At 37.7% G+C, this 27,695-nt stretch overlaps 1 protein-coding gene across 1 annotated transcript; it reads left to right on the forward strand.

Annotated features, from left to right (window-relative positions):
- Nucleotides 1-27,245, forward strand: LOC133547956 (probable serpin E3; the record flags this gene model as incomplete). The annotated part of the gene is given in 9 exon segments (XM_061893422.1): nucleotides 1-95; nucleotides 97-205; nucleotides 1,149-1,361; nucleotides 4,513-4,518; nucleotides 6,825-7,097; nucleotides 12,673-12,871; nucleotides 13,049-13,233; nucleotides 24,927-25,010; nucleotides 27,199-27,245. Coding segments are annotated over 9 exon segments (1,211 nt in total), but the record flags the coding sequence as incomplete, so codon positions are not given.
- Between the last annotated feature and the right edge of the window lie 450 nt (nucleotides 27,246-27,695).

The raw sequence follows: 27,695 nt of genomic DNA on the forward strand, positions 1-27,695 counted from the left end.
CCGTGGCGTCCCCGCGGGCGTCCTTGCGCCATCTTCACGCAGCTTCGCCGTGCGCCTGTACCGCGCCCTCAGCCGACGGCCGGCCCGACGCCAACCGCGGTCGTCTCCCCCGCCGGCGTGGCCGCCTCGCTGGGTCTGTTGCAGCTGGGCGCCAGGGGAACCACGCTGGCCCAGCTGGAGGGCAGCCTGGGCTACGACCTCAACGGTAGGCGGGGCCGCTGCTACCGGGTGGGCGGGGCCGCTGCTACCAGGTGGGCGGGGCTGCTGGTACCCAGGTGGGCGGGGCCGCTGCTACCAGGTGGGCGGGGCCGCTGCTACCAGGTGGGCGGGGCCGCTGCTACCAGGTGGGCGGGCTGCTGGTACCAGGTGGGCGGGGCTGCTGGTACCAGGTGGGCGGGGGCTGCTGGTACCAGGTGGCGTTGGGCTGCTAATTTCATTACGTGTCGCTGGTGGAGAGGTCGCCCATGTTTCATTATCCGAGCGGCTGATTGGTGGACGAGAAGTCAGGTGACATAGACCCAGGAAGGCTGTCTTTGCATTAGGAGCCGCACTTCCAGCTGCACTTCCTGCTCCACTTCCAGCTGCAATTCCTGTTTCACTTCCAGCTGCACTTCCTGTTTCACTTCCTGCTGCACTTCCTGTTTCACTTCTGCTGCATTTCCTGCTCACTATTTCCTAGTAGCAGTATTAAAGTAAAAAAAAGGGGTCAAAAGAAGCATTAAAGTGTAACCAGAAGTATTAAAATGTAAGAAAAAGTATTAAAAAGAAGTATTCAAGTGTAAGAAGAAGTATTAAAGTGTAAAAAGAAGTATTAAAAAGAAGTATTAAAGTGTAAGAAGAAGTATTAAAGTGTAAGAAGAAGTATTAAAAAGAAGTATTAAAGTGTAAGAAGAAGTATTAAAAAGAAGTATTAAAGTGTAAGAAGAAGTATTAAAGTGTAAAAAGAAGTATTAAAAAGAAGTATTAAAGTGTAAGAAGAAGTATTAAAGTGTAAAAAGAAGTATTAAAAAGAAGTATTAAAGTGTAAGAAGAAGTATTAAAGTGTAAAAAGAAGTATTAAAAAGAAGTATTTATGTATTAAAACAAGTATTAAGAGAAAGTATTAGTTGGCAGGTTGAGTTGAAAGCAGACGACCTCTGACCTTGCAGATGTTGAGGTTCGAGAGCCGCTGTTGCAGTGGCGATGGCAGGAGAACAACGGGAGCGGTGCGGGGGCGGGGCTACAGCAGACCTGCGTCCTATTGGTGCAGAGCGGCGTCCACCTGGCAGGTGACTTCCTGCACAACTCTGCCACCTGGGCCCACGTCACCGTGATGCCCGCCAACTTCAGTCTGTTGCTGGACCACGGCAGGCAGAGTCCTGGTAGGAGCGCTCTTCCAACACTCGGGTGGCTGTAGGCAACCTCCTGTCTTAATGATGGGCGGGACCTGCTGAGACAGGAAGTGATGCAATCAGATGCTACTTCTTTTTGAATGACAAACAACTACAGCATCACTGTTGTTTTGGATTATAAAATTGTTGTTGTTTTAGCAAATCAAGTTGTTGTTGTTTTGGCAAATAAGGTTGTTGTTTTGGCAAATCAAGTTGTTGTTTTGGCAAATCAAGTTGTTGTTTTGGCAAATAAGGTTGTTGTTTTGGCAGATCAAGTTGTTTTTTTGGCAAATCAGGTTGTTGTTTTGGCAAATAAGGTTGTTGTTTTGGCAGATCAAGTTGTTGTTTTGGCAAATCAAGTTGTTGTTTTGGCAAATCAAGTTGTTGTTTTGGCAAATCAAGTTGTTGTTTTGGCAAATAAGGTTGTTGTTTTGGCAGATCAAGTTGTTGTTTTGGCAAATAAGGTTGTTGTTTTGGCAAATCAAGTTGTTGTTTTGGCAAATAAGGTTGTTGTTTTGGCAAATCAAGTTGTTGTTTTGGCAAATCAAGTTGTTGTTTTGGCAAATAAGGTTGTTGTTTTGGCAGATCAAGTTGTTGTTTTGGCAAATAAGGTTGTTGTTTTGGCAGATCAAGTTGTTGTTTTGGCAAATAAGGTTGTTGTTTTGGCAGATCAAGTTGTTGTTTTGGCAAATCAAGTTGTTGTTTTTGCAAATAAGGTTGTTGTTTTGGCAAATAAGGTTGTTGTTTTGGCAAATCAAGTTGTTGTTTTTGCAAATAAGGTTGTTGTTTTTTGCAAATCAAGTTGTTGTTTTGGCAAATCAAGTTGTTGTTTTTGCAAATAAGGTTGTTGTTTTGGCAAATAAGGTTGTTGTTTTGGCAGATCAAGTTGTTGTTTTGGCAAATAAGGTTGTTGTTTTGGCAGATCAAGTTGTTGTTTTGGCAAATAAGGTTGTTGTTTTTTGCAAATCAAGTTGTTGTTTTGGCAAATCAAGTTGTTGTTTTTGCAAATAAGGTTGTGGTTTTGGCAAATAAGGTTGTTGTTTTGGCAAATAAGGTTGTTGTTTTTGCAAATAAGGTTGTTGTTTTGGCAAATAAGGTTGTTGTTTTGGCAAATAAGGTTGTTGTTTTGGCAAATAAGGTTGTTGTTTTGGCAGATCAAGTTGTTGTTTTGGCAAATCAAGTTGTTGTTTTTGCAAATAAGGTTGTTGTTTTGGCAAATAAGGTTGTTGTTTTGGCAAATCAAGTTGTTGTTTTTGCAAATAAGGTTGTTGTGTTTTGCAAATCAAGTTGTTGTTTTGGCAAATCAAGTTGTTGTTTTTGCAAATAAGGTTGTTGTTTTGGCAAATAAGGTTGTTGTTTTGGCAAATAAGGTTGTTGTTTTGGCAAATAAGGTTGTTGTTTTGGCAAATAAGGTTGTTGTTTTGGCAGATCAAGTTGTTGTTTTGGCAAATCAAGTTGTTGTTTTGGCAAATAAGGTTGTTGTTTTGGCAAATAAGGTTGTTGTTTTGGCAAATCAAGTTGTTGTTTTTGCAAATAAGGTTGTTGTGTTTTGCAAATCAAGTTGTTGTTTTGGCAAATCAAGTTGTTGTTTTTGCAAATAAGGTTGTTGTTTTGGCAAATAAGGTTGTTGTTTTGGCAAATAAGGTTGTTGTTTTGGCAGATCAAGTTGTTGTTTTGGCAAATAAGGTTGTTGTTTTGGCAAATAAGGTTGTTGTTTTGGCAAATAAGGTTGTTGTTTTGGCAGATCAAGTTGTTGTTTTGGCAAATCAAGTTGTTGTTTTTGCAAATAAGGTTGTTGTTTTGGCAAATAAGGTTGTTGTTTTGGCAAATAAGGTTGTTGTTTTGGCAGATCAAGTTGTTGTTTTGGCAAATCAAGTTGTTGTTTTGGCAAATAAGGTTGTTGTTTTGGCAAATAAGGTTGTTGTTTTGGCAGATCAAGTTGTTGTTTTGGCAAATCAAGTTGTTGTTTTGGCAAATAAGGTTGTTGTTTTGGCAGATCAAGTTGTTGTTTTGGCAAATCAAGTTGTTGTTTTGGCAAATAAGGTTGTTGTTTTGGCAAATAAGGTTGTTGTTTTGGCAAATAAGGTTGTTGTTTTGGCAAATAAGGTTGTTGTTTTGGCAAATAAGGTTGTTTTTTGCAAAAGTCATTTGGTGTACCTAATGACATGTCCCGTCGGCATGGTAACGTGAGCCGGTTTCCCGCGCCCAGATGAGGCGTGGCCCCTGCAGGCAGGAAGTAGCAGCGGCGAGCCGTCGGGCTCAGGTGAGGGCCAGCAGGGGGCGGAGTCGGCGGCGGCCAGGTGGGGCGGCGGCCTGCAGATGGCACTGGTCAACAGGGTGGTGTTCAAGGGGGTGTGGCAGAAGCAGTTCTCCTTCAGCAGCACCCTCAACTTACCCTTCGTCCTGGCAGACGGCACAGCCATCAAAGTACCCATGATGCATCAGGCCACCCAGGTGGGCTTCGGTAAGACTCTCTTCCGCTCTTCTTCCTGCCTTTCAAGTGGAAAAAGAAGCCAAGTAGCAGTCCGGTCTCAAAAGAAATATTCCCCTGAACAAAGAAGTATTCAAGTGTACAAAGAAGTATTCAAGTGTACAAAGAAGTATTCAAGTGTTAAAAGAAGTATTCAAGTGTTAAAAGAAGTATTCAAGTGTACAAAGAAGTATTCAAGTGTTAAAAGAAGTATTAAAAAGAAGTATTAAAGTATAAGAAGAAGTATTAAAGTGTAAAAAGAAGCATTAAAAAGAAGTGTTAAAGTGTAAGAAGAAGTATTAAAGTGTAAGAAGAAGTATTAAAAAGAAGTATTAAAGTGTAAGAAGAAGTATTAAAGTGTAAGAAGAAGTATTAAAAAGAAGTATTAAAGTGTAAGAAGAAGTATTAAAGTGTAAAAAGAAGTATTAAAAAGAAGTATTAAAGTGTAAGAAGAAGTATTAAAGTGTAAAAAGAAGTATTAAAAAGAAGTATTTATGTATTAAAAACAAGTATTAAGAGAAAGTATTAGTTGGCAGGTTGAGTTGAAAGCAGACGACCTCTGACCTTGCAGATGTTGAGGTTCGAGAGCCGCTGTTGCAGTGGCGATGGCAGGAGAACAACGGGAGCGGTGCGGGGGCGGGGCTACAGCAGACCTGCGTCCTATTGGTGCAGAGCGGCGTCCACCTGGCAGGTGACTTCCTGCACAACTCTGCCACCTGGGCCCACGTCACCGTGATGCCCGCCAACTTCAGTCTGTTGCTGGACCACGGCAGGCAGAGTCCTGGTAGGAGCGCTCTTCCAACACTCGGGTGGCTGTAGGCAACCTCCTGTCTTAATGATGGGCGGGACCTGCTGAGACAGGAAGTGATGCAATCAGATGCTACTTCTTTTTGAATGACAAACAACTACAGCATCACTGTTGTTTTGGATTATAAAATTGTTGTTGTTTTAGCAAATCAAGTTGTTGTTGTTTTGGCAAATAAGGTTGTTGTTTTGGCAAATCAAGTTGTTGTTTTGGCAAATCAAGTTGTTGTTTTGGCAAATAAGGTTGTTGTTTTGGCAGATCAAGTTGTTTTTTTGGCAAATCAGGTTGTTGTTTTGGCAAATAAGGTTGTTGTTTTGGCAGATCAAGTTGTTGTTTTGGCAAATCAAGTTGTTGTTTTGGCAAATCAAGTTGTTGTTTTGGCAAATCAAGTTGTTGTTTTGGCAAATAAGGTTGTTGTTTTGGCAGATCAAGTTGTTGTTTTGGCAAATAAGGTTGTTGTTTTGGCAAATCAAGTTGTTGTTTTGGCAAATAAGGTTGTTGTTTTGGCAAATCAAGTTGTTGTTTTGGCAAATCAAGTTGTTGTTTTGGCAAATAAGGTTGTTGTTTTGGCAGATCAAGTTGTTGTTTTGGCAAATAAGGTTGTTGTTTTGGCAGATCAAGTTGTTGTTTTGGCAAATAAGGTTGTTGTTTTGGCAGATCAAGTTGTTGTTTTGGCAAATCAAGTTGTTGTTTTTGCAAATAAGGTTGTTGTTTTGGCAAATAAGGTTGTTGTTTTGGCAAATCAAGTTGTTGTTTTTGCAAATAAGGTTGTTGTTTTTTGCAAATCAAGTTGTTGTTTTGGCAAATCAAGTTGTTGTTTTTGCAAATAAGGTTGTTGTTTTGGCAAATAAGGTTGTTGTTTTGGCAGATCAAGTTGTTGTTTTGGCAAATAAGGTTGTTGTTTTGGCAGATCAAGTTGTTGTTTTGGCAAATAAGGTTGTTGTTTTTTGCAAATCAAGTTGTTGTTTTGGCAAATCAAGTTGTTGTTTTTGCAAATAAGGTTGTGGTTTTGGCAAATAAGGTTGTTGTTTTGGCAAATAAGGTTGTTGTTTTTGCAAATAAGGTTGTTGTTTTGGCAAATAAGGTTGTTGTTTTGGCAAATAAGGTTGTTGTTTTGGCAAATAAGGTTGTTGTTTTGGCAGATCAAGTTGTTGTTTTGGCAAATCAAGTTGTTGTTTTTGCAAATAAGGTTGTTGTTTTGGCAAATAAGGTTGTTGTTTTGGCAAATCAAGTTGTTGTTTTTGCAAATAAGGTTGTTGTGTTTTGCAAATCAAGTTGTTGTTTTGGCAAATCAAGTTGTTGTTTTTGCAAATAAGGTTGTTGTTTTGGCAAATAAGGTTGTTGTTTTGGCAAATAAGGTTGTTGTTTTGGCAAATAAGGTTGTTGTTTTGGCAAATAAGGTTGTTGTTTTGGCAGATCAAGTTGTTGTTTTGGCAAATCAAGTTGTTGTTTTGGCAAATAAGGTTGTTGTTTTGGCAAATAAGGTTGTTGTTTTGGCAAATCAAGTTGTTGTTTTTGCAAATAAGGTTGTTGTGTTTTGCAAATCAAGTTGTTGTTTTGGCAAATCAAGTTGTTGTTTTTGCAAATAAGGTTGTTGTTTTGGCAAATAAGGTTGTTGTTTTGGCAAATAAGGTTGTTGTTTTGGCAGATCAAGTTGTTGTTTTGGCAAATAAGGTTGTTGTTTTGGCAAATAAGGTTGTTGTTTTGGCAAATAAGGTTGTTGTTTTGGCAGATCAAGTTGTTGTTTTGGCAAATCAAGTTGTTGTTTTTGCAAATAAGGTTGTTGTTTTGGCAAATAAGGTTGTTGTTTTGGCAAATAAGGTTGTTGTTTTGGCAGATCAAGTTGTTGTTTTGGCAAATCAAGTTGTTGTTTTGGCAAATAAGGTTGTTGTTTTGGCAAATAAGGTTGTTGTTTTGGCAGATCAAGTTGTTGTTTTGGCAAATCAAGTTGTTGTTTTGGCAAATAAGGTTGTTGTTTTGGCAGATCAAGTTGTTGTTTTGGCAAATCAAGTTGTTGTTTTGGCAAATAAGGTTGTTGTTTTGGCAAATAAGGTTGTTGTTTTGGCAAATAAGGTTGTTGTTTTGGCAAATAAGGTTGTTGTTTTGGCAAATAAGGTTGTTTTTTGCAAAAGTCATTTGGTGTACCTAATGACATGTCCCGTCGGCATGGTAACGTGAGCCGGTTTCCCGCGCCCAGATGAGGCGTGGCCCCTGCAGGCAGGAAGTAGCAGCGGCGAGCCGTCGGGCTCAGGTGAGGGCCAGCAGGGGGCGGAGTCGGCGGCGGCCAGGTGGGGCAGCGGCCTGCAGATGGCACTGGTCAACAGGGTGGTGTTCAAGGGGGTGTGGCAGAAGCAGTTCTCCTTCAGCAGCACCCTCAACTTACCCTTCGTCCTGGCAGACGGCACAGCCATCAAAGTACCCATGATGCATCAGGCCACCCAGGTGGGCTTCGGTAAGACTCTCTTCCGCTCTTCTTCCTGCCTTTCAAGTGGAAAAAGAAGCCAAGTAGCAGTCCGGTCTCAAAAGAAATATTCCCCTGAACAAAGAAGTATTCAAGTGTACAAAGAAGTATTCAAGTGTACAAAGAAGTATTCAAGTGTTAAAAGAAGTATTCAAGTGTTAAAAGAAGTATTCAAGTGTACAAAGAAGTATTCAAGTGTTAAAAGAAGTATTCAAGTGTTAAAAGAAGTATTCAAGTGTTAAAAGAAGTATTCAAGTGTTAAAAGAAGTATTCAAGTGTACAAAGAAGTATTCAAGTGTTAAAAGAAGTATTCAAGTGTTAAAAGAAGTATTCAAGTGTTAAAAGAAGTATTCAAGTGTTAAAAGAAGTATTCAAGTGTTAAAAGAAGTATTCAAGTGTTAAAAGAAGTATTCAAGTGTACAAAGAAGTATTCAAGTGTTAAAAGAAGTATTCAAGTGTTAAAAGAAGTATTCAAGTGTTAAAAGAAGTATTCAAGTGTTAAAAGAAGTATTCAAGTGTTAAAAGAAGTATTCAAGTGTTAAAAGAAGTATTCAAGTGTTAAAAGAAGTATTCAAGTGTACAAAAAAGTATTCAAGTGTTAAAAGAAGTATTCAAGTGTTAAAAGAAGTATTCAAGTGTTAAAAGAAGTATTCAAGTGTTAAAAGAAGTATTCAAGTGTTAAAAGAAGTATTCAAGTGTTAAAAGAAGTATTCAAGTGTTAAAAGAAGTATTCAAGTGTTAAAAGAAGTATTCAAGTGTTAAAAGAAGTATTCAAGTGTACAAAGAAGTATTCAAGTGTTAAAAGAAGTATTCAAGTGTTAAAAGAAGTATTCAAGTGTTAAAAGAAGTATTCAAGTGTTAAAAGAAGTATTCAAGTGTTAAAAGAAGTATTCAAGTGTTAAAAGAAGTATTCAAGTGTTAAAAGAAGTATTCAAGTGTTAAAAGAAGTATTCAAGTGTACAAAAAAGTATTCAAGTGTTAAAAGAAGTATTCAAGTGTTAAAAGAAGTATTCAAGTGTTAAAAGAAGTATTCAAGTGTTAAAAGAAGTATTCAAGTGTTAAAAGAAGTATTCAAGTGTTAAAAGAAGTATTCAAGTGTACAAAGAAGTATTCAAGTGTTAAAAGAAGTATTCAAGTGTTAAAAGAAGTATTCAAGTGTTAAAAGAAGTATTCAAGTGTTAAAAGAAGTATTCAAGTGTTAAAAGAAGTATTCAAGTGTACAAAGAAGTATTCAAGTGTTAAAAGAAGTATTCAAGTGTTAAAAGAAGTATTCAAGTGTACAAAGAAGTATTCAAGTGTTAAAAGAAGTATTCAAGTGTACAAAGAAGTATTCAAGTGTTAAAAGAAGTATTCAAGTGTTAAAAGAAGTATTCAAGTGTTAAAAGAAGTATTCAAGTGTTAAAAGAAGTATTCAAGTGTTAAAAGAAGTATTCAAGTGTACAAAGAAGTATTCAAGTGTACAAAGAAGTATTCAAGTGTTAAAAGAAGTATTCAAGTGTTAAAAGAAGTATTCAAGTGTTAAAAGAAATATTCAAGTGTTAAAAGAAGTATTCAAGTGTACAAAGAAGTATTCAAGTGTAAACATAAGTATTCAAGTGTAAACATAAGTATTCAAGTGTTAAAAGAAGTATTCAAGTGTACAAAGAAGTATTCAAGTGTTAAAAGAAGTATTCAAGTGTTAAAAGAAGTATTCAAGTGTTAAAAGAAGTATTCAAGTGTACAAAGAAGTATTCAAGTGTTAAAAGAAATATTCCCCTGAACAAAGAAGTATTCAAGTGTACAAAGAAGTATTCAAGTGTTAAAAGAAGTATTCAAGTGTTAAAAGAAGTATTCAAGTGTTAAAAGAAGTATTCAAGTGTTAAAAGAAGTATTCAAGTGTTAAAAGAAGTATTCAAGTGTTAAAAGAAGTATTCAAGTGTTAAAAGAAGTATTCAAGTGTTAAAAGAAGTATTCAAGTGTTAAAAGAAGTATTCAAGTGTACAAAGAAGTATTCAAGTGTTAAAAGAAGTATTCAAGTGTACAAAGAAGTATTCAAGTGTTAAAAGAAGTATTCAAGTGTTAAAAGAAGTATTCAAGTGTTAAAAGAAATATTCAAGTGTTAAAAGAAGTATTCAAGTGTTAAAAGAAGTATTCAAGTGTACAAAGAAGTATTCAAGTGTTAAAAGAAGTATTCAAGTGTTAAAAGAAGTATTCAAGTGTTAAAAGAAGTATTCAAGTGTTAAAAGAAATATTCAAGTGTTAAAAGAAGTATTCAAGTGTTAAAAGAAGTATTCAAGTGTACAAAGAAGTATTCAAGTGTTAAAAGAAGTATTCAAGTGTTAAAAGAAGTATTCAAGTGTACAAAGAAGTATTCAAGTGTTAAAAGAAGTATTCAAGTGTTAAAAGAAGTATTCAAGTGTTAAAAGAAGTATTCAAGTGCACAAAGAAGTATTCAAGTGTTAAAAGAAGTATTCAAGTGTTAAAAGAAGTATTCAAGTGTTAAAAGAAATATTCAAGTGTTAAAAGAAGTATTCAAGTGTTAAAAGAAGTATTCAAGTGTACAAAGAAGTATTCAAGTGTTAAAAGAAGTATTCAAGTGTTAAAAGAAGTATTCAAGTGTTAAAAGAAGTATTCAAGTGTTAAAAGAAATATTCAAGTGTTAAAAGAAGTATTCAAGTGTTAAAAGAAGTATTCAAGTGTACAAAGAAGTATTCAAGTGTTAAAAGAAGTATTCAAGTGTTAAAAGAAGTATTCAAGTGTACAAAGAAGTATTCAAGTGTTAAAAGAAGTATTCAAGTGTTAAAAGAAGTATTCAAGTGTTAAAAGAAGTATTCAAGTGTTAAAAGAAGTATTCAAGTGTTAAAAGAAGTATTCAAGTGTACAAAGAAGTATTCAAGTGTTAAAAGAAGTATTCAAGTGTACAAAGAAGTATTCAAGTGTTAAAAGAAGTATTCAAGTGTTAAAAGAAGTATTCAAGTGTTAAAAGAAGTATTCAAGTGTTAAAAGAAGTATTCAAGTGTACAAAGAAGTATTCAAGTGTTAAAAGAAGTATTCAAGTGTACAAAGAAGTATTCAAGTGTTAAAAGAAGTATTCAAGTGTTAAAAGAAGTATTCAAGTGTTAAAAGAAGTATTCAAGTGTACAAAGAAGTATTCAAGTGTTAAAAGAAGTATTCAAGTGTTAAAAGAAGTATTCAAGTGTTAAAAGAAGTATTCAAGTGTTAAAAGAAATATTCAAGTGTTAAAAGAAGTATTCAAGTGTTAAAAGAAGTATTCAAGTGTACAAAGAAGTATTCAAGTGTTAAAAGAAGTATTCAAGTGTTAAAAGAAGTATTCAAGTGTTAAAAGAAGTATTCAAGTGTTAAAAGAAATATTCAAGTGTTAAAAGAAGTATTCAAGTGTTAAAAGAAGTATTCAAGTGTACAAAGAAGTATTCAAGTGTTAAAAGAAGTATTCAAGTGTTAAAAGAAGTATTCAAGTGTACAAAGAAGTATTCAAGTGTTAAAAGAAGTATTCAAGTGTTAAAAGAAGTATTCAAGTGTTAAAAGAAGTATTCAAGTGTACAAAGAAGTATTCAAGTGTTAAAAGAAGTATTCAAGTGTTAAAAGAAGTATTCAAGTGTTAAAAGAAGTATTCAAGTGTTAAAAGAAATATTCAAGTGTTAAAAGAAGTATTCAAGTGTTAAAAGAAGTATTCAAGTGTACAAAGAAGTATTCAAGTGTTAAAAGAAGTATTCAAGTGTTAAAAGAAGTATTCAAGTGTTAAAAGAAGTATTCAAGTGTTAAAAGAAATATTCAAGTGTTAAAAGAAGTATTCAAGTGTTAAAAGAAGTATTCAAGTGTACAAAGAAGTATTCAAGTGTTAAAAGAAGTATTCAAGTGTTAAAAGAAGTATTCAAGTGTACAAAGAAGTATTCAAGTGTTAAAAGAAGTATTCAAGTGTTAAAAGAAGTATTCAAGTGTTAAAAGAAGTATTCAAGTGTACAAAGAAGTATTCAAGTGTACAAAGAAGTATTCAAGTGTGTAAAGAAGTATTCAAGTTTAAAAATATAAGTGCAAAAATATTTATTGCAGTGTAAAAATAAGTGTTGCAACCAGTATTGAAGTATTAAAATGTTAATTGTAGGAATTGTACAAAAGTGTAACAACATGTAATAATATATACAAGTATATATATATATATATACACACATGTTATATACATACAGTGTATGTATATATATATATAAGCGTAATAAGTGTGTAATAGTATATCGAAGTATATATATAATACATAAAAGTGGAGAAATGTGTAATAATATATAAATGTATGTATATATAGTATATAAAAGTATGTATGTATATATAGTATGTAAAGTTTGTATATATAGTATGTAAAAGTATGTATGTATATATAGTATATAAAAGTATGTATGTATATATAGTATGTAAAAGTATGTATGTATATATAGTATATAAAAGTATGTATGTATATATAGTATGTAAAAGTTTGTATATATAGTATATACAAGTATTTATATATATATAGTATATAAAAGTATGTATATATGGTAAATTAAAGTATGTATATATATATATATATATATATATATATAGTCAATAAAAGAGTATAAATGTGTAATTGTATATAAATGTATGTATATATATCCATCCATCCATTTTCTACCGCTTATTCCCTTATCGGGGTCGCTGGCGCCTATCTCAGCTTTACACCCTTTTATTTAATATAAATGTATATATATATTAAATAAAAGGGTATAAATGTGTACTAGTATATAAAAGTTAGTATGTATATATGCTACATAAAACTATGTATATATAGTATATAAAAGTAAGTATGTATATATGCTTCATAAAAGTATGTATATATAGTATATAAAAGTAAGTATGTGTATATATAAAGTCAATATAAGAGTATAATTTTGTAATAGTATATTTTTGAATTGAATTTAAATATTTGATTTCAAACCTGCACAGTACAACTAAACACAGTTTTTGTTTTTGTTTACATGTTGGCAAAGATATTTATGCAGGGTTTGATGAAGCAGCTGATTGGAAGACTTTGGCCCCTCCCACATTTCTGATTGGAAGACTTTGGCCCCTCCCACATTTCACATCAACAATATAACACAACAACAATACTCTGGGAACTAAACAAGAACAACTCCTGTACACTAACAATACTATTAGACAAGACAAAACACACACACACACACACACACACACACACACACACACACACACACACACACACACACACACACACACACACACACACACACTTCTCTCCCATGGCTGCTGAGGGCATCACTCTCTTTCCTCCTCGTACTTCTTCAGTACTTACATACATGTCAAGTATGTATGGATAGTAAATAAAAGTGTATAAATGTGTAGTTGTATATAAACATAAGTATATATATTTACATATGTGTGTGTGTATATATATATATATATATATATATATATATATACATATATACATATATATATATATATATATATATATACATATATACATATATATATATATATATATATATATACATATATATATATATAGTCAATAAAAGGGTATGAATGTGTCCACCAGGTGAGTTTAGGGCGGGGTCAGAGCACAGGTACGCGGTGTTGGAGCTGCCTTACCTGAGTCCCTACCTGAGCCTCCAGGTGGTGCTGCCACGTGACAAGAAGACGCCGCTGTCCTCGCTGGAGACGCAGCTCAGCGTGGGTCACATGACCTCCTGGGAGGCGGGCCTGAAAAGGACCAAGATGGACGTCTTCCTGCCCAGGTGACGGTCTCACCTGGAAGCACACCTTCTTCTTCTTCTTGTGTGAGTTCAGGAGGTGTGTGTGTGTGTGTGCGTGTGTGTGTGTGTGTGCGTGCGTGCGTGCGTGCGTGCGTGCGTGCGTGCGTGCGTGCGTGCGTGCGTGCGTGCGTGCGTGTGTGTGTGTGTGTGTGTGTGCAGGTTCAACCTCCGCAACAACTTCAACTTGAGGTGGTCACTTCCTGTCCTGGGCCTCACCCACCTCTTTAGCCCCGCCCACGCCAACTTCTCTGCAATGTCACATGACGCAGTCTACGTGTCGGACGCCATCCACGACGTCGCCATCCAGGTGACCGAGGAAGGCACCAAGGCCGCCGCTGCCACAGGTACACTTCCACTCATTACGTGTACTACCAAGTACACTTCCACTCATTACGTGTACTACCAAGTACACTTCCACTCATTACGTGTACTACCAAGTACACTTCCACTCATTACGTGTACTACCAAGTACACTTCCACTCATTACGTGTACTACCAAGTACACTTCCACTTATTACGTGTACTACCAAGTACACTTCCACTAATAACGTGTACTACCAAGTACACTTCCACTCATTACGTGTACTACCAAGTACACTTCCACTTATTACGTGTACTACCAAGTACACTTCCACTCATTACGTGTACTACCAAGTACACTTCCACTCATTACGTGTACTACCAAGTACACTTCCACTCATTACGTGTACTACCAAGTACACTTCCACTCATTACGTGTACTACCAAGTACACTTCCACTCATTACGTGTACTACCAAGTACACTTCCACTCATTACGTGTACTACCAAGTACACTTCCACTCATTACGTGTACTACCAAGTACACTTCCACTCATTACGTGTACTACCAAGTACACTCCCACTCATTACGTGTACTACCAAGTACACTTCCACTCATTACGTGTACTACCAAGTACACTTCCACTCATTACGTGTACTACCAAGTACACTCCCACTCATTACGTGTACTACCAAGTACACTCCCACTCATTACGTGTACTACCAAGTACACTTCCACTCATTACGTGTACTACCAAGTACACTTCCACTCATTACGTGTACTACCAAGTACACTTCCACTCATTACGTGTACTACCAAGTACACTTCCACTCATTACGTGTACTACCAAGTACACTTCCACTCATTACGTGTACTACCAAGTACACTCCCACTCATTACGTGTACTACCAAGTACACTTCCACTCATTACGTGTACTACCAAGTACACTTCCACTCATTACGTGTACTACCAAGTACACTTCCACTCATTACGTGTACTACCAAGTACACTTCCACTCATTACGTGTACTACCAAGTACACTTCCACTCATTACGTGTACTACCAAGTACACTCCCACTCATTACGTGTACTACCAAGTACACTTCCACTCATTACGTGTACTACCAAGTACACTTCCACTCATTACGTGTACTACCAAGTACACTTCCACTCATTACGTGTACTACCAAGTACACTTCCACTCATTACGTGTACTACCAAGTACACTCCCACTCATTACGTGTACTACCAAGTACACTCCCACTCATTACGTGTACTACCAAGTACACTTCCACTCATTACGTGTACTACCAAGTACACTTCCACTCATTACGTGTACTACCAAGTACACTTCCACTCATTACGTGTACTACCAAGTACACTTCCACTCATTACGTGTACTACCAAGTACACTCCCACTCATTACGTGTACTACCAAGTACACTTCCACTCATTACGTGTACTACCAAGTACACTTCCACTCATTACGTGTACTACCAAGTACACTTCCACTCATTACGTGTACTACCAAGTACACTTCCACTCATTACGTGTACTACCAAGTACACTTCCACTCATTACGTGTACTACCAAGTACACTTCCACTCATTACGTGTACTACCAAGTACACTCCCACTCATTACGTGTACTACCAAGTACACTTCCACTCATTACGTGTACTACCAAGTACACTTCCACTCATTACGTGTACTACCAAGTACACTCCCACTCATTACGTGTACTACCAAGTACACTTCCACTCATTACGTGTACTACCAAGTACACTTCCACTTATTACGTGTACTACCAAGTACACTTCCACTCATTACGTGTACTACCAAGTACACTTCCACTCATTACGTGTACTACCAAGTACACTTCCACTCATTACGTGTACTACCAAGTACACTTCCACTCATTACGTGTACTACCAAGTACACTTCCACTCATTACGTGTACTACCAAGTACACTTCCACTCATTACGTGTACTACCAAGTACACTTCCACTCATTACGTGTACTACCAAGTACACTTCCACTCATTACGTGTACTACCAAGTACACTTCCACTCATTACGTGTACTACCAAGTACACTTCCACTCATTACGTGTACTACCAAGTACACTCCCACTCATTACGTGTACTACCAAGTACACTTCCACTCATTACGTGTACTACCAAGTACACTTCCACTCATTACGTGTACTACCAAGTACACTTCCACTCATTACGTGTACTACCAAGTATACTTCCACTCATTACGTGTACTACCAAGTACACTTCCACTTATTACGTGTACTACCAAGTACACTTCCACTAATAACGTGTACTACCAAGTACACTTCCACTCATTACGTGTACTACCAAGTACACTTCCACTTATTACGTGTACTACCAAGTACACTTCCACTCATTACGTGTACTACCAAGTACACTTCCACTCATTACGTGTACTACCAAGTACACTTCCACTCATTACGTGTACTACCAAGTACACTTCCACTCATTACGTGTACTACCAAGTACACTTCCACTCATTACGTGTACTACCAAGTACACTTCCACTCATTACGTGTACTACCAAGTACACTTCCACTCATTACGTGTACTACCAAGTACACTTCCACTCATTACGTGTACTACCAAGTACACTCCCACTCATTACGTGTACTACCAAGTACACTTCCACTCATTACGTGTACTACCAAGTACACTTCCACTCATTACGTGTACTACCAAGTACACTCCCACTCATTACGTGTACTACCAAGTACACTCCCACTCATTACGTGTACTACCAAGTACACTTCCACTCATTACGTGTACTACCAAGTACACTTCCACTCATTACGTGTACTACCAAGTACACTTCCACTCATTACGTGTACTACCAAGTACACTTCCACTCATTACGTGTACTACCAAGTACACTTCCACTCATTACGTGTACTACCAAGTACACTCCCACTCATTACGTGTACTACCAAGTACACTTCCACTCATTACGTGTACTACCAAGTACACTTCCACTCATTACGTGTACTACCAAGTACACTTCCACTCATTACGTGTACTACCAAGTACACTTCCACTCATTACGTGTACTACCAAGTACACTTCCACTCATTACGTGTACTACCAAGTACACTCCCACTCATTACGTGTACTACCAAGTACACTTCCACTCATTACGTGTACTACCAAGTACACTTCCACTCATTACGTGTACTACCAAGTACACTTCCACTCATTACGTGTACTACCAAGTACACTTCCACTCATTACGTGTACTACCAAGTACACTCCCACTCATTACGTGTACTACCAAGTACACTCCCACTCATTACGTGTACTACCAAGTACACTTCCACTCATTACGTGTACTACCAAGTACACTTCCACTCATTACGTGTACTACCAAGTACACTTCCACTCATTACGTGTACTACCAAGTACACTTCCACTCATTACGTGTACTACCAAGTACACTCCCACTCATTACGTGTACTACCAAGTACACTTCCACTCATTACGTGTACTACCAAGTACACTTCCACTCATTACGTGTACTACCAAGTACACTTCCACTCATTACGTGTACTACCAAGTACACTTCCACTCATTACGTGTACTACCAAGTACACTTCCACTCATTACGTGTACTACCAAGTACACTTCCACTCATTACGTGTACTACCAAGTACACTCCCACTCATTACGTGTACTACCAAGTACACTTCCACTCATTACGTGTACTACCAAGTACACTTCCACTCATTACGTGTACTACCAAGTACACTCCCACTCATTACGTGTACTACCAAGTACACTTCCACTCATTACGTGTACTACCAAGTACACTTCCACTTATTACGTGTACTACCAAGTACACTTCCACTCATTACGTGTACTACCAAGTACACTTCCACTCATTACGTGTACTACCAAGTACACTTCCACTCATTACGTGTACTACCAAGTACACTTCCACTCATTACGTGTACTACCAAGTACACTTCCACTCATTACGTGTACTACCAAGTACACTTCCACTCATTACGTGTACTACCAAGTACACTTCCACTCATTACGTGTACTACCAAGTACACTTCCACTCATTACGTGTACTACCAAGTACACTTCCACTCATTACGTGTACTACCAAGTACACTCCCACTCATTACGTGTACTACCAAGTACACTTCCACTCATTACGTGTACTACCAAGTACACTTCCACTCATTACGTGTACTACCAAGTACACTTCCACTCATTACGTGTACTACCAAGTACACTTCCACTCATTACGTGTACTACCAAGTACACTCCCACTCATTACGTGTACTACCAAGTACACTTCCACTCATTACGTGTACTACCAAGTACACTTCCACTCATTACGTGTACTACCAAGTACACTTCCACTCATTACGTGTACTACCAAGTACACTTCCACTCATTACGTGTACTACCAAGTACACTTCCACTCATTACGTGTACTACCAAGTACACTCCCACTCATTACGTGTACTACCAAGTACACTTCCACTCATTACGTGTACTACCAAGTACACTTCCACTCATTACGTGTACTACAAAGTACACTTCCACTCATTACGTGTACTACCAAGTACACTTCCACTCATTTAACTATACTGTGTAGTACTACTACCAACATTCAACTAGTACTACTACCAACATTCAACTAGTACTACTACCAACATTCAACTATACTGTGTAGTACTACTACCAACATTCAACTATACTGTGTAGTACTACTACCAACATTCAACTAGTACTACTACCAACATTCAACTATACTGTGTAGTACTACTACCAACATTCAACTAGTACTACTACCAACATTCAACTAGTACTACTACCAACATTCAACTAGTACTACTACCAACATTCAACTAGTACTACTACCAACATTCAACTAGTACTACTACCAACATTCAACTATACTGTGTAGTACTACTACCAACATTCAACTAGTACTACTACCAACATTCAACTATACTGTGTAGTACTACTACCAACATTCACCTAGTACTACTACCAACATTCAACTAGTACTACTACCAACATTCAACTATACTGTGTAGTACTACTACCAACATTCAACTATACTGTGTAGTACTACTACCAACATTCAACTAGTACTACTACCAACATTCAACTTTACTGTGTAGTACTACTACCAACATTCAACTAGTACTACTACCAACATTCAACTAGTACTACTACCAACATTCAACTATACTGTGTAGTACTACTACCAACATTCAACTAGTACTACTACCAACATTCAACTATACTGTGTAGTACTACTACCAACATTCAACTAGTACTACTACCAACATTCAACTATACTGTGTAGTACTACTACCAATATTCAACTAGTACTACTACCAACATTCAACTATACTGTGTAGTACTACTACCAACATTCAACTAGTACTACTACCAACATTCAACTAGTACTACTACCAACATTCAACTAGTACTACTACCAACATTCAACTATACTGTGTAGTACTACTACCAACATTCAACTAGTACTACTACTAACATTCAACTAGTACCACTACCAACATTCAACTATACTGTGTAGTACTACTACCAACATTCAACTAGTACTACTACCAACATTCAACTATACTGTGTAGTACTACTACACACATTCAACTAGTACTACTACCAACATTCAACTAGTACTACTACCAACATTCAACTAGTACTACTACCAACATTCAACTAGTACTACTACCAACATTCAACTATACTGTGTAGTAATACTACCAACATTCAACTAGTACTACTACCAACATTCAACTAGTACTACTACCAACATTCAACTAGTACTACTACCAACATTCAACTATACTGTGTAGTACTACTACCAACATTCAACTAGTACTACTACCAACATTCAACTAGTACTACTACCAACATTCAACTATACTGTGTAGTACTACTACCAACATTCAACTATACTGTGTAGTACTACTACCAACATTCAACTAGTACTACTACCAACATTCAACTAGTACTACTACCAACATTCAACTAGTACTACTACCAACATTCAACTAGTACTACTACCAACATTCAACTATACTGTGTAGTAATACTACCAACATTCAACTAGTACTACTACCAACATTCAACTAGTACTACTACCAACATTCAACTAGTACTACTACCAACATTCAACTATACTGTGTAGTACTACTACCAACATTCAACTATACTGTGTAGTACTACTACCAACATTCAACTATACTGTGTAGTACTACTACCAACATTCAACTAGTACTACTACCAACATTCAACTAGTACTACTACCAACATTCAACTAGTACTACTACCAACATTCAACTAGTACTACTACCAACATTCAACTATACTGTGTAGTACTACTACCAACATTCAACTATACTGTGTAGTACTACTACCAACATTCAACTAGTACTACTACCAACATTCAACTATACTGTGTAGTACTACTACCAACATTCAACTATACTGTGTAGTAATACTACCAACATTCAACTAGTACTACTACCAACATTCAACTATACTGTGTAGTACTACTACCAACATTCAACTAGTACTACTACCAACATTCAACTAGTACTACTACCAACATTCAACTAGTACTACTACCAACATTCAACTAGTACTACTACCAACATTCAACTATACTGTGTAGTAATACTACCAACATTCAACTAGTACTACTACCAACATTCAACTAGTACTACTACCAACATTCAACTAGTACTACTACCAACATTCAACTATACTGTGTAGTACTACTACCAACATTCAACTAGTACTACTACCAACATTCAACTAGTACTACTACCAACATTCAACTATACTGTGTAGTACTACTACCAACATTCAACTAGTACTACTACTAACATTCAACTAGTACCACTACCAACATTCAACTATACTGTGTAGTACTACTACCAACATTCAACTAGTACTACTACCAACATTCAACTATACTGTGTAGTACTACTACACACATTCAACTAGTACTACTACCAACATTCAACTAGTACTACTACCAACATTCAACTATACTGTGTAGTACTACTACCAACATTCAACTAGTACTACTACCAACATTCAACTAGTACTACTACCAACATTCAACTATACTGTGTAGTAATACTACCAACATTCAACTAGTACTACTACCAACATTCAACTAGTACTACTACCAACATTCAACTAGTACTACTACCAACATTCAACTATACTGTGTAGTACTACTACCAACATTCAACTAGTACTACTACCAACATTCAACTAGTACTACTACCAACATTCAACTATACTGTGTAGTACTACTACCAACATTCAACTATACTGTGTAGTACTACTACCAACATTCAACTAGTACTACTACCAACATTCAACTAGTACTACTACCAACATTCAACTAGTACTACTACCAACATTCAACTAGTACTACTACCAACATTCAACTATACTGTGTAGTAATACTACCAACATTCAACTAGTACTACTACCAACATTCAACTATACTGTGTAGTACTACTACCAACATTCAACTAGTACTACTACCAACATTCAACTAGTACTACTACCAACATTCAACTAGTACTACTACCAACATTCAACTAGTACTACTACCAACATTCAACTATACTGTGTAGTAATACTACCAACATTCAACTAGTACTACTACCAACATTCAACTATACTGTGTAGTACTACTACCAACATTCAACTATACTGTGTAGTACTACTACCAACATTCAACTATACTGTGTAGTACTACTACCAACATTCAACTAGTACTACTACCAACATTCAACTAGTACTACTACCAACATTCAACTAGTACTACTACCAACATTCAACTATACTGTGTAGTACTACTACCAACATTCAACTATACTGTGTAGTACTACTACCAACATTCAACTAGTACTACTACCAACATTCAACTAGTACTACTACCAACATTCAACTAGTACTACTACCAACATTCAACTAGTACTACTACCAACATTCAACTATACTGTGTAGTACTACTACCAACATTCAACTAGTACTACTACCAACATTCAACTATACTGTGTAGTAATACTACCAACATTCAACTAGTACTACTACCAACATTCAACTATACTGTGTAGTACTACTACCAACATTCAACTAGTACTACTACCAACATTCAACTAGTACTACTATCAACATTCAACTAGTACTACTACCAACATTCAACTATACTGTGTAGTACTACTACCAACATTCAACTAGTACTACTACCAACATTCAACTATACTGTGTAGTACTACTACCAACATTCAACTAGTACTACTACCAACATTCAACTAGTACTACTATCAACATTCAACTAGTACTACTACCAACATTCAACTATACTGTGTAGTACTACTACCAACATTCAACTAGTACTACTACCAACATTCAACTATACTGTGTAGTACTACTACCAACATTCAACTAGTACTACTACCAACATTCAACTAGTACTACTACCAACATTCAACTAGTACTACTACCAACATTCAACTAGTACTACTACCAACATTCAACTATACTGTGTAGTACTACTACCAACATTCAACTATACTGTGTAGTACTACTACCAACATTCAACTAGTACTACTACCAACATTCAACTAGTACTACTACCAACATTCAACTAGTACTACTACCAACATTCAACTATACTGTGTAGTACTACTACCAACATTCAACTATACTGTGTAGTACTACTACCAACATTCAACTAGTACTACTACCAACATTCAACTAGTACTACTACCAACATTCAACTAGTACTACTACCAACATTCAACTAGTACTACTACCAACATTCAACTAGTACTACTACCAACATTCAACTATACTGTGTAGTACTACTACCAACATTCAACTAGTACTACTACCAACATTCAACTATACTGTGTAGTAATACTACCAACATTCAACTAGTACTACTACCAACATTCAACTATACTGTGTAGTACTACTACCAACATTCAACTAGTACTACTACCAACATTCAACTAGTACTACTATCAACATTCAACTAGTACTACTACCAACATTCAACTATACTGTGTAGTACTACTACACACATTCAACTAGTACTACTACCAACATTCAACTAGTACTACTACCAACATTCAACTATACTGTGTAGTAAGACTGTTAATAATAATGCAAATACTGTAAATCATGTAAATATAATAATGTAAATAATACTTTAAATAATAAAAATGACACTGTAAATAACAATGTAAATAATGTGATTAATGCTGTAAATAAAAAAGTAAATACTACTGCAAATAATGTAATTACTGTAAATAGAAATACTGTCAATAATGTAGATAATACTATAAATAATGTAAATTATGTAACTAATACTGTACATAATAAATAAATGATAAATGGGTTGTACTTGTATAGCACTTTTCTACCTTCAAGGTACTCAAAGTGCTTTGACACTACTTCCACATTCACACACACATTCACACACTGATGGAGGGAGCTGCCATGCAAGGCGCCAACCAGCACCCATCAGGAGCAAGGGTGAAGTGTCTTGCTCAGGACACAACGGACGTGACGAGGTTGGTACTAGGTGGGATTTGAACCAGGGACCCTCGGGTTGCTGGCACGGCCACTCTCCCACTGCTCCACACTGTCCCCATTAAATGTAAATACTATAAATGATAATGTAAATAATGCATCATGATAATGTAAATAATGCATCATGATAATGTAAATAATGCATCATGATAATGTAAATAATGCATCATGATAATGTAAATAATGCATCATGATAATGTAAATAATGCATCATGATAATGTAAATAATGCATCATGATAATGTAAATAATGCATCATGATAATGTAAATAATGCATAATGATAATGTAAATAATGCATCATGATAATGTAAATAATGCATCATGATAATGTAAATAATGCATCATCAGTTATAGGATGTTGAGTGCTGATGAGCTAACATGAGTGTACTTGTGCAACCATGGTTCTAACATGTGTACTTGTGCAACCATGGTTCTAACATGAGTGTACTTGTGCAACAATGGTTCTAACATGAGTGTACTTGTGCAACCATGGTTCTAACATGAGTGTACTTGTGCAACAATGGTTCTAACATGAGTGTACTTGTGCAACCATGGTTCTAACATGAGTGTACTTGTGCAACCATGGTTCTAACATGAGTGTACTTGTGCAACCATGGTTCTAACATGAGTGTACTTGTGCGACCATGGTTCTAACATGAGTGTACTTGTGCGACCATGGTTCTAACATGAGTGTACTTGTGCAACCATGGTTCTAACATGAAAGTACTTGTGCAACCATGGTTCTAACATGAGTGTACTTGTGCAACCATGGTTGTAACATGAGTGTACTCTTGCGACCATGGTTCTAACATGAGTGTACTTGTGCAACCATGGTTCTAACATGAGTGTACTTGTGCAACCATGGTTGTAACATGAGTGTACTCTTGCGACCATGGTTCTAACATGAGTGTACTTGTGCGACCATGGTTCTAACATGAGTGTACTTGTGCAACCATGGTTCTAACATGAAAGTACTTGTGCAACCATGGTTCTAACATGAGTTTATTTGGTTCTAACATGAGTGTACTTGTGCAGCCATGGTTCTAACATGAGTGTACTTGGTTCTAAGACAAGTGTACTTGTGCAGCCATGGTTCTAACATGAGTGTACTTGGTTCTAAGATGAGTGTACTTGGTTCTAACATGAGTGTACTTGTGCAGCCATGGTTCTAACATGAGTGTACTTGGTTCTAAGACGAGTGTACTTGGTTCTAACATGAGTGTATTTGTGCAACCATGGTTCTAACATGAGTGTACTTGTGCAACAATGGTTCTAACATGAGTGTACTTGTGCAGCCATGGTTCTAACATGAGTGTACTTGGTACTAAGACGAGTGTACTTGTGCAGCCATGGTTCTAACATGAGTGTACTTGGTTCTAAGATGAGTGTACTTGGTTCTAACATGAGTGTACTTGTGCAGCCATGGTTCTAACATGAGTGTACTTGGTTCTAAGACGAGTGCACTTGGTTCTAACATGAGTGTATTTGTGCAACCATGGTTCTAACATGAGTGTACTTGTGCAACCATGGTACTAACATGAGTGTACTTGTGCAACCATGGTACTAACATGAGTGTACTTGTGCGACCATGGTTCTAACATGAGTGTACTTGTGCGACCATGGTTCTAACATGAGTGTATTTGTGCAACCATGGTTCTAACATGAGAGTACTTGTGCAACCATGGTTCTAACATGAGTTTATTTGGTTCTAACATGAGTGTACTTGTGCAGCCATGGTTCTAACATGAGAGTACTTGTGCAACCATGGTTCTAACATGAGTTTATTTGGTTCTAACATGAGTGTACTTGTGCACCCATGGTTCTAACATGAGTGTACTTGGTTCTAATACGAGTGTACTTGTGCAGCCATGGTTCTAACATGAGTGTACTTGGTTCTAAGATGAGTGTACTTGGTTCTAACATGAGTGTACTTGTGCAGTCATGGTTCTAACATGAGTGTACTTGGTTCTAAGACGAGTGTACTTGGTTCTAACATGAGTGTACTTGTGCAGTCATGGTTCTAACATGAGTGTACTTGGTTCTAACATGAGTGTACTTTCTGCAGCCATGGTTCTTCTCAAACGCTCAAGAGCTGCAGTCTTCAAGGTGGATCGTCCCTTCCTGTTCCTGCTGAGACACATGAGAACTGGTACATGTTGATGTTTTACTCCTTCATCTTTTTTAGTTGTCATCCACTAAATGATGGGGAATACAAGATGTTATTCTGAGTTTTGGTACAACAATGACGTGTAGAAAGGTTGTGTAGTTGTGATACAACAATGATGTGTGTATTCATATTATGAAGGTTTATTGAGGTGTACTGGAGAGGAAAGTGGAACCTGGGATTCAGGAGGAACAGTGTGGTTTTTGTCCTGGTGGTGGAACTGTGGACCAGCTCTATACTCTGGGCAGGGTTCTTGAGGGTGCATGGGAGTTTGCCCAACCAGTCTACATGTGCTTTGTGGACTTGGAGAAGGCATTGGACCGTGTCCCTCGGGAAGTCCTGTGGGGAGTGCTCAGAGAGTATGGGGTATCGGACTGTCTTATTGTGGCGGTCCACTCCCTCTATGATCAGTGTCAGAACATAGTCCACTCCCTGTATGATCAGTGTCAGAACATAGTCCACTCCCTGTATGATCAGTGTCAGAACATAGTCCACTCCCTGTATGATCAGTGTCAGAACATAGTCCTCTCCCTGTATGATCAGTGTCAGAACATAGTCCTCTCCCTGTATGATCAGTGTCAGAACATAGTCCTCTCCCTGTATGATCAGTGTCAGAACATAGTCCACTCCCTGTATGATCAGTGTCAGAACATAGTCCACTCCCTGTATGATCAGTGTCAGAACATAGTCCACTCCCTGTATGATCAGTGTCAGAACATAGTCCACTCCCTGTATGATCAGTGTCAGAACATAGTCCACTCCCTGTATGATCAGTGTCAGAACATAGTCCACTCCCTGTATGATCAGTGTCAGAACATAGTCCACTCCCTGTATGATCAGTGTCAGAACATAGTCCACTCCCTGTATGATCAGTGTCAGAACATAGTCCTCTCCCTGTATGATCAGTGTCAGAACATAGTCCTCTCCCTGTATGATCAGTGTCAGAACATAGTCCACTCCCTGTATGATCAGTGTCAGAACATAGTCCACTCCCTGTATGATCAGTGTCAGAACATAGTCCACTCCCTGTATGATCAGTGTCAGAACATAGTCCACTCCCTGTATGATCAGTGTCAGAACATAGTCCACTCCCTGTATGATCAGTGTCAGAACATAGTCCACTCCCTGTATGATCAGTGTCAGAACTTGGTCCACATTGCTGGCAGTAAGTCGGACACATTTCCAGTGAGGGTTGGACTCCGACAAGGCTGTCCTTTGTCATCCATTCTGTTCATAACTTTTATGGACAGAATTTCTAGGCGCAGTCAAGGCGTTGAGGGGTTCCGGTTTGGTGGCTGCGGGATTAGGTCTCTGCTTTTTGCAGATGATGTGGTCCTGATGGCTTCATCTGGCCAGGATCTTCAGCTCTCACTGGATCGGTTCGCAGCCGAGTGTGAAGCGACCGGGATGAGAATCTGCACATCCAAGTCCAAGTCCATGGTTCTTGCCCAGAAAAGAGTGGAGTGCCATCTCCGGGTTGGGGAGGAGACCCTGCCCCAAGTGGAGGAGTTCAAGTACCTAGGAGTCTTGTTCACGAGTGAGGGAAGAGTGGATCGTGAGATCGACAGGCGGATCGGTGCGGCGTCTTCAGTAATGCGGACGTTGTACTGATCCGTTGTGGTGAAGAAGGAGCTGAGCCGGAAGGCAAAGCCCTCAATTTAACCGTCGATCTACGTTCCCATCCTCACCTATGGTCATGAGCTTTGGGTCATGACCGAAAGGACAAGATCACGGGTACAAGCGGCCCAAATGAGTTTGGGTCTCTCCCTTAGAGATAGGGTGAGAAGCTCTGCCATCCGGGAGGAACTCAAAGTAAAGCCGCTGCTCCTCCACATGGAGAGGAGCCAGATGAGGTGGTTCGGGCATCTGGTCAGGATGCCACCCGAACGCCTCCCTAGGGAGGTGTTTAGGGCACGTCCAACCGGTAGGAGGCCACGGGGAAGACCCAGGACACGTTGGGAAGACTATGTCTCATGGCTGGCCTGGGAAGTCCTCGGGATTCCCCGGGAAGAACTGGACCAAGTGGCTGAGGAGAGGGAAGTCTGGGCTTCCCTGCTTGTGCTGCTGCCCCCGTGACCCGACCTCTGATAAGCGGAAGAAATTGGATGGATGGATCTAAAACAATATTTTTTATTTAGTCTAAAACTTTACTACTATTTTTGTGTCATTTCAGGATCCATTTTGTTTATTGGCAGAGTGATGAACCCATCAGAGCTATGACCTGTTACACACACACACACACACACACACACACACACACACACACACACACACACACACACACACACACACACACACACACACACACACAATTTATAGCAGGAAGTGCAGAAGGGAGAAAGTATTTATGTAAATGTATATATAAATGTGTGTGTGTAAATAAACTTTTTATCCTTGCTGTGTTTTTCCTTCAATAGTTAATCACTTGTGTAAAAAAAGGCTGAGACAATGAAAGGATATATATATATATGTATATATATATATATGTATATATATATACATGTGTGTGTATATATATATACACACACATCATTACATTGTGCATGTATATACAGATATACACACGTTTCCCTCCTATACTCATGTAAGAGGGATGGCTATGAGTTGTTTTCTCCCTTGGCCTCAGTCTGGACCCCCTCTCCAGGGGCCCAGGCTTAGACTGATTTTTTT

The sequence above is a fragment of the Nerophis ophidion genome, unplaced genomic scaffold, assembly GCF_033978795.1.
Source record: "Nerophis ophidion isolate RoL-2023_Sa unplaced genomic scaffold, RoL_Noph_v1.0 HiC_scaffold_294, whole genome shotgun sequence".
Classification (NCBI taxonomy): Eukaryota; Metazoa; Chordata; class Actinopteri; order Syngnathiformes; family Syngnathidae; genus Nerophis; species Nerophis ophidion.